This window comes from Sinocyclocheilus grahami, unplaced genomic scaffold (assembly GCF_001515645.1).
Source record: "Sinocyclocheilus grahami isolate Dianchi unplaced genomic scaffold, SAMN03320097.WGS_v1.1 scaffold179.1, whole genome shotgun sequence".
NCBI classification, from domain to species: domain Eukaryota; kingdom Metazoa; phylum Chordata; class Actinopteri; order Cypriniformes; family Cyprinidae; genus Sinocyclocheilus; species Sinocyclocheilus grahami.
In genome coordinates this window covers 1,156,434-1,168,064 of record NW_015505358.1, presented here as the reverse complement: position 1 = coordinate 1,168,064, position 11,631 = coordinate 1,156,434, and the positions used below count along the sequence as shown (strand labels likewise).

Below are 11,631 nucleotides of genomic sequence, written 5' to 3'. Positions count from 1 at the left end.
ACACACACACACACACACATGCAAAGAAAAACAAGTAGATCGAATATAAAAAATAGAAAGCTAGTGTTTGTTTTTGTTTTGTTTTTTTTAAATAAAAATAAAAAAAGCTAAATATAGATAAAGTAGAATTAAAATAGAATAGAAAGTGTTAGAGTTAGAGGGGCAAATAAAGGTGGAACAGATGTGTTTTTACAGTGGTGGTTTTGTAGGCAAACATTAATGCCTTGAATTTAATGCGAGCAGCTAGTGGTAGCCAGTGCAAATTGATGAACATTTTGATGAGGTGTGACATGCATTCTTTTCGGCTCATTAAAGATTAATCTTGCAGCGGCATTTTTGATTAATTTTAGAGGTTTGATAGAAGTGGCTGGAAGACCTTCCAAGAGCGCATTGCAATAGTCCAGCCTGGATAGAACAAGAGCTTGAACAAGGAGTTGTGTTGCATGTTCTGAAAGAAAGGGCCTTATCTTCCTAATGTTGTATAAAGCAAATCTACAGGACCGGGCAGTTTTAGCAATGTGTTCTGAGAAATTCGGCTTATCATCAATCACAACTTCAAGGTTTCTAGCTGTTTTTTAAGGAGTTATGGTTGATGAGCCTAACTGGATGGTGAAATTTTGATAAAGTGATGGGTTTGTTGAAACCACAAGCAGTTCTGTCTTAGCCAGGTTGAGTTGAAGGTGATGGTCCGTCATCCAACAAGAAATGTCTGTTAGACATGCTGAGATGTGAGCAGCTATCGTTGGATCATCAGGATGGAATGAGAGGTAGAGTTGAGTGTCATCAGCATAGCAGTGATATGAAAAGCCATGTTTCTGAATGACAGAACCTAGTGATGCCATGTAGACAGAGAAGAAAAGTGGTCCAAGTGCTGAGCCCTGAGGCACCCCAGTAGCTAGATGTTGCTACTTGGACACCTCCCCTCTCCAAGATACCTTGAAGGACCTATCTGAGAGGTAAGACTCAAACCACTGGCGTGCAGTTCCTGAGATGCCATTTTCCAATAGGGTTGACAGGAGAATCTGGTGGTTCACCGTATCAAAAGCAGCAGACAGATCCAGCAAAATAAGTATAGAAGATTTGGAAGCCGCTCTTGCCAGTCTTAGGGCTTCAACAACTGAAAGCAAGGCAGTCTCGGTCGAAGGTCCACTTCTGAAGCCAGATTGGTTGCTGTCCAGGAGGTTGTTCTGTGTATGTATACCTCCCAGCACTAATAGTATGTCCTTTTAGCAGTGGAAGCATTAGCAGAGAATGAAGAGAGAAGTGATCGATATACATTCAGTAGGATTTTGTGATTTGCGCCATACTCTTTCTGCAGCTCTGAGCTTAGAACGATACTCACAGAGAACATCCTTTAACCAAGGGGCAGAAGAGGTAGTACGAGCTGGCCTGGAAGACAAGGGGCAGAAGAGGTGGAACGAGCTGGCCTGGAAGACAAGGGGCAGACAGTGTCTAAACAAGACGTAAGAGTGGAGCAGAAAGTATCAGTAGCACGGTTAACATCAAGAGATGATAACTGTTCAGGGGAAGGAAGCAAAGATGAAACCATAGCAGATAGCCGGGAGGGTGAGAGAGAGCATACCATCATCGGGAAAGTTTGAGAGCAGCACATCTAATTCTTACACGAAGTTACCTAGTGGTCCTGGAGGTCGATAAACAACTATAAAATGTATTTTAAGAGGGTGGGTAATAGTGGCTGAATGTGATTCAAAGGAGCTGTTGATGCTCAGATGGTAAAGGATTAAATTTCCAATCATTAGCGATAAGCAGACCAGTACCTCCACCTCTTCCAGTCAGACGGGGGGAGTGGGAAAAAGAGAAATTATTTGAGAGTGTTGCAGGTGTAGCATTGTCTTCTGGTTTGATCCACGTCTCTGTCAGGGCCATGAGGTTCACCCCTGATTTACACTGCACACGTCACACGTTTCAAAAGCGTCCCAGAAGCGGCTCTCTGCGCCGCTTCGCTAAAGATAGGCGCCTAGTCTATTTTTGAAGGACGCCGCGTCCAAACCGCACAGCAAATACAAAATAAAAGTAAATAAAATCATGTCAATTTTAAAATAAACACCCTGTGCAGACTCCCGATCGTATTTCACGGTCACATATTTTGGCAGGAGGCCAGAAATGGACGACGAGCGGTTCATCCTCGAAATACAAAAACACATGGTGTTATATGACATCACAAATCCTTTTTACAAGGACAATGAGCAACCAAACAACATCTGACAGGCAAATCACGTGGTCTCGCGAATCCTACCGCTGTGCTTCTGATCCGCTTCTGGTGTGAGTTGGCACCGCGTGGAGGACGTAACAAAACCTCTTCGGAGCCGTAACGCGCCGCAGACGTGTGCAGTGTAAATCAGGAGTTAGTCTTGAATGACTTGTAATAGAAGTAATAAAATCAGTTTTTGTTTACAGCAGACTGGCAATTCAATAGAAAAAAAAGTAGTGTATCAGTAGACATAGGCAAAGTGCGCAGGTTGTTAGGATTGCGCTGCCTACAGTGTGTGATGCATGGTTTGCGAGTGGTAGTGATTGTAGGGATCTGGAAACACATAGTAAGAATTGGTTATAAAAACTGAAAACAAAAGGGGAACGAGTAGTAGGAAAGAGAATGAATCAGAAGTGATACTTATGTGCCTTGCCGGTGTCCCTGCTCGGTAGAGTCAATGGTCTTTACACTTTTCGGTCTTCTCAGGAGGGCTGCCGCGATATGCTAAGCTTTTTATATTCGTCTAACACTAAGTGTCTCTCAACCCTGGTCCTGGGTAGTAAACATACTAGTACTTATAGTAAACTAAAACTATTAAAATCACCTTTAAGTGAAAATAGAAATATTAGATGAGAAACTTAAACAAAAATTAGAAATGTTGTAATTGTATCTAACTGCAATAAAGTTGAAGTACTAAAATGACGAAAACTGGAATATAAATGAATTCATTCTAAATAGAAATATAAAAAACAAGAATTACTGTAACTAAAATTAAAATGAAAACTCAAATTTTAAAATTAAAAGCTAATTCAAAATATTAAGTACTGTATTAGTGTATAAATAAAATGAGACCGATCGCAACATTAACCAAAGAAATTCTAAATAGAAATGTATATAAAAAATAATATCAAAAGCAAGTAAAAACAAAGTTAAAATGAAAACGGAAAATATAAAATTCTTTTTTTTTTTTTTTTTTTCCAAGTAACAATTTAGGTTAACTATAACTCTGCTGAATCTTTTTGAGGACATAAATATTTTTAACATATATTTTATTCATGATATATTTTTAGCAGCTTGCTATTTAGTTATTGGTGCTGATTTTATGATCTGAAAAAGTGTCGTCGTTGGTGTCATAATGAGCGTTGTATTAGTTCTCACAGTGCTGATCACATTGAGTTATTTATCATGAAGCCGTCCTCACTGTTTTCTCTCCGCTGTTCTCCGCAGTCGTCTGGCAGCACTTCAGAAGCGCAGGGAGCTGCGAGCTGCAGGCATCGACATCCAGAAGAAGCGCAAGAAGAAGAGAGGTGTGGACTATAATGCTGAGATCCCTTTTCAAAAGAAACCCGCGCAGGGCTTCTATGATACGTCCATGGAGCAGTATGATCCTTTGCAACCGGACTTCAAACGACTGCGCCAGCAGCATCTCGATGGAGAACTCAGGAAGTGAGTGGGGTTGTGTGAAACGTCTTCCAATTAGTGCAGTGGCCTGGATGGGTGTGTTTTTGATCACCCCTATGCTTTTTTGTATATAGTGAGAAGGAGGATCATGAACGAAAGAAGGACAGACAGAAGATCAAGAAGAAGAAGGAGTCCGATCTGCCCTCGGCCATCCTGCAGACCAGTGGAGTGTCAGAGTTCACAAAGAAGAGAAGCAAACTGGTGCTTCCGACACCACAGGTCAGAGTTCTCACAAACTGTACTACCTTAACTGGGGTAAAAATCACTGTGACTTATGTGTGGGCCTTGCCTTAAACAAAAACACCTTCGCAACCGTAAAACATCCTATTAACTGCATCGCAACCAGTGTTGTTATTGTAAACTAAAACTATTACAAATTATTTTCGTTCATTGAAATAAATCTGAAAGAAAGTATAAATATTAGATGAAAAACTTTAGAAACTTAAACGAAAACTACTGCAATAAAGTGCAAGAAGTACTAAAATGACTGAAACTGAAGTTAAATCTAAATAGAAATTAAAAAGCTAATAAAAATGACAAAGCATATACAATTACTAAAGCTTAAAATAAAAATAAAATGTAAACTGAAAATAAAATAATAAAAGCTAATTCAAAATATTAATAAATACTATAATAGTAGAATAAAACTGATCACAACATGTTAACCAAATAAATTAAATAGAAATAGAATTATATTTAAAAAAACAAATGACAAAAGCGCATAAAATTAGTAAAACATTAAATAAAACTAAATTATTAAAAGATAATTCAAAATATAGATAAATACTATAATAGTAAATAAATAGTACTAAAATAACACTGATTGCAACATGTTAACCAAATAAATTAAATCTAAACGGAAATATAAAACAAAAACTAATGGAAGCAAATAAAATTACCGTAACTTTAGTATTTAAAATGAAAACTGGAAATTTAAAATGAAAAGCTAATTCAAAATATTAATAAATACTATACTAGTATATAAATAATACTAAAATAACACTTAGATCAACACGTTTACCAAATAAATTAAATCTAAATAGAAATGTATAAAAAAACGAATAAAAATGACAAGCACATAAAATTATTAAAACTTTAACTGAAATTAAGAAACTGAAAAGATCAAATTAAAAGCTAATTCAAAATATTGATCAGTAGTGTGTAAATATTAAAACAACACTGATCGTTAACCACGCATAACCACTCAGTGTGTTTTATAATAATTTAATATAGAAGTTACGGATAGTTAATGTTGAATAAACAGCATTTTACTGATTATTCATTCCAGATCTCTGACGCTGAGCTGGAGGAGGTTGTCAAACTGGGTCAGGCCAGCGAAATCGCCCGTCAGACCGCCGAAGAGTCTGGAATCACCAACTCAGCCTCCAGCGCTCTTCTGTCCGAATACAACGTGACCAATAACTCCATGGCCCTGCGCACACCCAGAACTCCAGCAGCACAGGACAAGATCCTGCAGGTTTGGGCCAGTTTCACAGACTTCCCAAACTGCCTGTTTTATATGCTGAGGCTCACCGCTCGGTTTTTTTCACCCTCACAGGAAGCCCAGAACCTGATGGCACTTACGAACGTGGACACGCCTCTTAAGGGAGGGCTGAACACCCCCCTGCATGAGAGCGACTTCTCTGGTGTCACACCACAGAGACAGGTGGTCCAGACGCCCAACACAGTGCTGACCACACCCTTCAGGTGCCCATCAAGCATGAAAATATGCACTTTTACAGGAAAAACGTAGTTTAGAATGATCACACTCATAGTAATTGAGTTTGGTAAAATAGTATAAAGTAGTATAAAAAAATTAAATGCCACATTTAAACAATAACTGTGGTTTACAAGAGATTTTGTCAAGGTTTTGTCAAAGTGTTGTAAAAATCACTGTAATACACTGCCTTGAGTAGCTTATTGCTTGAATAAAATATCACCAACAGTGATGTTAAATATTGTTTATTAATATGAATGTATAAACCAATTTCCACCCAGTAATAGTTAATAAAATTTAGGCTAGTTATGACTAGTTATTTAGTTTAGACTTTTTTTTTTGTTAATTGAAATAATACTTAAATACTACATGAGAATTTGTTTTGTAAATTTGTAGAAAATTAGTCAATTAAATTTGAAAAGTAGTAATGTTGCCTTGGCAACTAACCGCAATAATTTGAAGTGCTAAAATTACCGAAACTGAAATAATAAAAATAAAGTAGAAATAAAAATATAAAAATCCCAAGAACTAAAAAAAAGACAAAAGCACAAAAAATACTAAAACTTTACCTAAAATTAAAATGAAAACTGAAAATATAAAATGTAAAAGCTAATTCAAAGTATTGTTTAGTCAGAAGTAATATTATAATGTAAAAAAATACATATTGTTTAATATTAATAAAAGCCAGTTTTACATCCAGTAACACAGTTCATCAAATTTAGGCTAGTTATAATTATGTTAGCATAGAATTCAGATTTCAGAATTCACTACAATTCAAAAGTTTGGGGTCAGTAAAACTGTAAATTTCAAATAAATGCTGGTCTTTTGAACATTTTCGAAGGATCCTAAAAGAAAGTGTCAATTTCAACAAAATATTAAGCAGTTTTCTGATGATGATAATAATAGACGTTGATAATCATAAAAAAATTATGCAAATCAGCATATTAGATTGATTTCTGAATTATCATGTGACACTGAAGTCTGGAGTAATGATGCTGAAAATACAGCTTTGCATCACAGAAATAAATTACATTTTACTATATATTCACATAAAAACAGTTCTTTTAAATTGTAACAATATTTCAAAATATTACTGTTTTTACTGTATTTTTTATCAGATAAATGCAGCAAAATATTAAGCAGTTTTCTGATGATGATAATAATAGACGTTGATAATCATAAAAAAATTATGCAAATCAGCATATTAGATTGATTTCTGAATTATCATGTGACACTGAAGTCTGGAGTAATGATGCTGAAAATACAGCTTTGATCACAGAAATAAATTACATTTTACTATATATTCACATAAAAACAGTTCTTTTAAATTGTAACAATATTTCAAAATATTACTGTTTTTACTGTATTTTTTATCAGATAAATGCAGTTTTGGTGAGCAGAAGAGACTTATTTAAAAACATTACCAACCCCGATCCCAAACTTTTGAGCGTTAGTGTATTTTGAGCCAGATATTATGCATAACGTCACCTAATACCTCATAATATTAAAGTATATGCTAAAGGTTAATGAGCTATGTGAATAATGACTTTATGGTTTCCCAGAACGCCCAGTCATGGAGCCGAGGGCATGACCCCTCACAGTGGGATGACTCCTAAACCCTCAGTGGGTGTGACCCCGGGCAGGACCCCGCTGCGGGACAAGCTCAACATCAACACAGAGGAGGGCGGCGTGGACTACAGCGACCCGTCATTTGCCAAACACTTGGTGCGTGACACCCATAATAATGAGCCTGAATTTATCTGAGATTTAAACTCTTGTCCTTGAGTGGATTGAATGCAGTTTGATGCATTTATTTAAGTGTTTTTGCGTCATGGTGATGTGTTTTCTGTCTGTTCCAGCAAAGGGAGTCCCGCGAGCAGCTCCGACAGGGCTTGATGTCTCTTCCGGTGCCCAGAAATGACTTTGAGATCGTTCTTCCCGAAAACGCTGAGAAAGAGCTGGAGGAAGCCGAGGTGGACGAGAGTTTCGTGGAGGATGCGGCAGAGATAGAGCTGCGCAAACAGGTCAGTTAAGCGAACACCTCGACCTGTCAGCTTCTAATGCAGCTTTCTGAGATCTGTAAGAACACGGATGTTGTTCAGGCTCCAGAGGGTGTTTGCTTTTGGTGTTATTTATCTTGTGTGATATTTCCACAGGCCGTCAGAGATGCTGAGAGGGAGAAGGAGCTGCGGCAGAGACACACGGCAGTTCAGAGAGATTTACCAAGACCTTCAGAGGTGAAGACATGCACGCATCCCATACATGCATACTTACCTGTTGCAATCACTGTGCCCCTAAACTGTGTTGTTTTGGTATTATTAATATACTGTTACAGTATTTATCAATATTTTTCATTTGTTTTCGGTTTGTTTTTGACTATAATTAAAGTTTGAGTAATTTTTGTTGCTATTTAGTGTTTATTAGCTTTTATTTCAGTTTTAGTAAATAAAAAAAAAACGGAACTTTGGCAACTAAATGGAAAAGTGTTATTGAAAAAAGTGAACTAAAGTGTTTTCATGTAGAATTAATAATGTAAATTTTTTTTCATTTAGTTGCCAAGGCAACAGTTTTTTTTCATGTAGAATTTATATTTTATTTTATTTCAGTTAACAGTTTTTGTTTCCAGTAACATTTGTAATATGTATTTTTAATATACTATTAGAGTATTTATTAATATTTTGAGTTTTGTTTCTTTTCAGTTTTAATTTTAGTTTGAGGTTTAGTCATTTTGTTGTGTTTATCGTTTGAATACACTTTGTATACATATTTCTATTTTTTTCGTTTTTATTCATTTTTATTTGTTTTAGTAACTTTCATTTAGTTGAACCATTTCTAATGGTGTTTTTTTTTTTATAGTTGTAGTTTAACGATAATAACACTGCCACATTGACATTTGTAAAATGCAAACTTTTCAGGAACCTACCATCTCAAAGATTTGCACCAAATTTATCTTTAATAATGTCATGTGTTGTAGAGTAAAGTAATGTGGGGCAGAACTTGACTAGTTGTTGAGTTGTTTAAAGGGGTGGTTCATTGCGATTTTACTTTTTTTAACGTTAGTTAGTGTGTAATGTTGCGGTTTGAGCATAAACAATATCTGCAAAGTTATGAAGCTGAAAGTTCAATGCAAACGGAGATATCGTCTTTTAAAATTCTGGCGGTTTAATGCCTACAAAAATGGCTGGTAGAGACTACAACAAGTTACTTCCTGGGTTCGTGACATCACAAACCCAGATAAACCCCGCCCTCGGGAAAAGACAGCAAAGGGGGCGAGGCCTGCGCTGCTTTAGAGAAGAGGAAGAGAAAACTAGGGGTGCACGTACAAATCTATTCATACAACCCTCTACATTGAGAGTAAATCACTCGCATATGCGACTAAATCTTCACTCTGGGCGACTAAATGATGTCTAATATTAGCCAATTGCTAATAAATTCTCAGATTTTACTCGCCAGTGTGTGAGTTGGAGGCTAAGTATAAGTTTAGCTCAGATATATTTTCACTCGATGAACACTCTCTGACTTAGCGCATCAGAGTTTCACTCTCCGTCAAGCGATCTGTGCTGTTTTTCAGTTCATCTGAATGGATGTGCAACGCACCTGTACACTCTACACTCTCGTAAACTCTAGTGTGAAGGCGCACGACTCGCCGTCGCTTTGTTTCACGCACACGCAGCGAGAGAGAGAGGGAGAGAGAGAATTGATGCGCTACCTATGCGCGCTACATGTAAACGATATTCTTTGTTGTATTTTGCTGTCAAAATAACGGAGTTCCTTTGGAATTCTTCAGCTTTTAAGAACTACCGCTTTCTCCGGTAGTGGGCGGAACTAATGCGCAAACGGCAATCTCATTGGCTGGCGCTCCCCTATTATCGTCCCTGTTTCGATTTCAGCGAATCAGTTTGAGCGAACACACACAACCTGATTAATATTCATGAATCCGGTAGCTCATTAATCCTTGGTGCATTTTATTTTGTTCTTATTAGTAGAATTCGTGTCATTATCTTATCAGCATTTTTTGTTAGTTTTTCTAATAATTTTGTTGCTGCTGAGGTGAGGGGCGGGACGTTTAGACACGCACTAGAGGCGGTTTAGCCAATCACAACACACTGGGCTAGCTAACCAATCAGAGCCCATCACCTATTTCTGAGGGCGGGGTTCATAAAAACAGGAAAGGATCAGCCCGTTTCTCAGAGAAGGGACAGGGGGGTGGGGAAAAAAGGTAAATTATGTGAAAAATAATTTTTTTTTTTTTTTTTCCGAAGCATTAACACGTTACACTGCACCCCATAAACACAATCAAGCCTAGAAAAAACCCAGTGAACCACCCCTTTAAGACTAGCCATTCTAGACTAGACAAGGTGCTCTTAGATGTTTTTGCCTCATTTAGTTCTACAAATAAAGAATGAGTACTTTTTAACCGTTTAAAGTGCTGTACACTACAATGAGATGAAGTCATGAGAGCAGCCTGAAATGTGTTTAGGTCAATGAGACGATCCTCCGGCCTCATAATGTGGAGCCGCCGCTGACAGACCTGCAGCAGGCCGAAGAGGTCATTAAGAAAGAAATGATCACCATGATCCACTTCGACTGTATGCATCACCTCTTCAGCGACGGCCTGGCCAAGAAGGGGAAAGGAGTGGGATCCAGCTCCAACAACGCCGAGCACATCGCTTACCTGGAGAAAACACCCTATGAAAAGGTCTCCGAGGAAGAGCTCAAAAAGGTTTGCTGCTTTTAATTGTTAGACCCACATGGAATAGACACTTTTTTCTTTTTTTTTTAATCAAGGAGCAAAATCTGTGAGTGATTTATTATAAAATTATATCATTGAATTATACGTGGGAACAGGCAGACGGCTGGAGAGGTTATTCAAATTCTGTGTGAATCTCTGGAGCTTTTGTTATTCTGCAGGTAAAGATTCAGTGTGGCCTTGCAATTATTTAGAAGAGTGACATTTAGAAATGTCCCCGTCTCATTTTTTGCGTAATGAAGCTTATTTAAGAAAATGTTTAAGATGCATTGTGTCTTTATAGTTACGCACATTTACATCACTGTCATTACTTTTCAGTAGGGCTGCGAATAATGATCTTGATGATTTGAACAAATCCTCTGATTTTTTATTTTTATTTTTTTTTAATTGGATTATAAAAATCCTATTTTATTTTCTGTATTGGGAAAATGATATTCTACTTTGAATTGATAATGAAATGAGATGATAATTTGTAATAAAAAGCAGGGCTGCAACAACTAATCAATAATAAATAAAAGAAAATATGTAAACAATACATTTAAATAAAATATAAATAATATATTGTAACATTCAATATAATAAAAAACCATAGTTTATGACTTTTAAGAGCATTAAATGAATTAGAATTAATTATTTCTTATGCAACTAATCAATAATTATGTAACAAAAACATTTACATAATCTAAATATATTGCTATATTTAATATATTTAAAAAATAAAATAAAAAACAATGAAAGATTTGAAGAGCATTAAAATGAACTGGAACTAGCTGTTTATTATACTAAAGCAGTATATAAGTGCTTAATTGTCAATAACAATGTCACATTGCAAAAGAGTCTTAGACTTCATTTCTTTATGCAGTTTTATCTCATTTATTATGACCTGGATATTTCTATTATATTCACCGATAAAGTCTTCATGTGAAGCAGTTTGCTTTTATTCAGTTCATTTCAGACCAGAGCGTATAGATTGAGTTCAGTCACAAAGTTCATGACTCTTTGTAGTCAGACCCAGTGCATCAGCTGCTCACGCTGTGTGTGTGTGTGTGTGTGTGTGTGTGTGTGTGTGTGCGCGCGCGCGGGTGCACGCGTCTGACAGGCCGGAGAGCTGCTGGCTCAGGAGATGGAGGTGGTGAAACATGGGATGAGTCACGGAGATCTGTCTATGGAGGCGTATAACCAGGTGTGGGAGGAGTGTTACAGTCAGGTCCTGTACCTGCCCGGACAGAGCCGCTACACCCGAGCCAATCTGGCCAGCAAGAAGGACAGAATCGAGTCTATAGAGAAGAAACTGGAGGTAATATCATTAACTTCATGATGTGTTCTGCACACTTCCCTTCCGTCCAGTAGATGGCACTGTGTGGCTAATAGAAGGGTATGTTCAGTAATGTTCAGGGTTTTGGTAAAATCACTTGTCTTTTTGCTTTTAAAGTCAAGCTATACATATATGTCTCTATGTGTGTGTGTGTGTGTGTGTGTGTGTGTGTGTGT

The 11,631-nt window shown here is 37.0% G+C and overlaps 1 protein-coding gene across 1 annotated transcript in view; it reads left to right on the top strand.

Annotated features, from left to right (window-relative positions):
* cdc5l (CDC5 cell division cycle 5-like (S. pombe)) overlaps positions 1-11,631 on the top strand; it is a 22,008-nt gene that overhangs the window by 4,999 nt on the left and 5,378 nt on the right. The window contains 9 exon segments of the mRNA XM_016284035.1: positions 3,440-3,658; positions 3,748-3,892; positions 4,962-5,150; positions 5,232-5,380; positions 6,953-7,115; positions 7,250-7,414; positions 7,547-7,627; positions 9,871-10,113; positions 11,240-11,437. Coding sequence (XP_016139521.1) covers positions 3,440-3,658; positions 3,748-3,892; positions 4,962-5,150; positions 5,232-5,380; positions 6,953-7,115; positions 7,250-7,414; positions 7,547-7,627; positions 9,871-10,113; positions 11,240-11,437 — 1,552 coding nt within the window.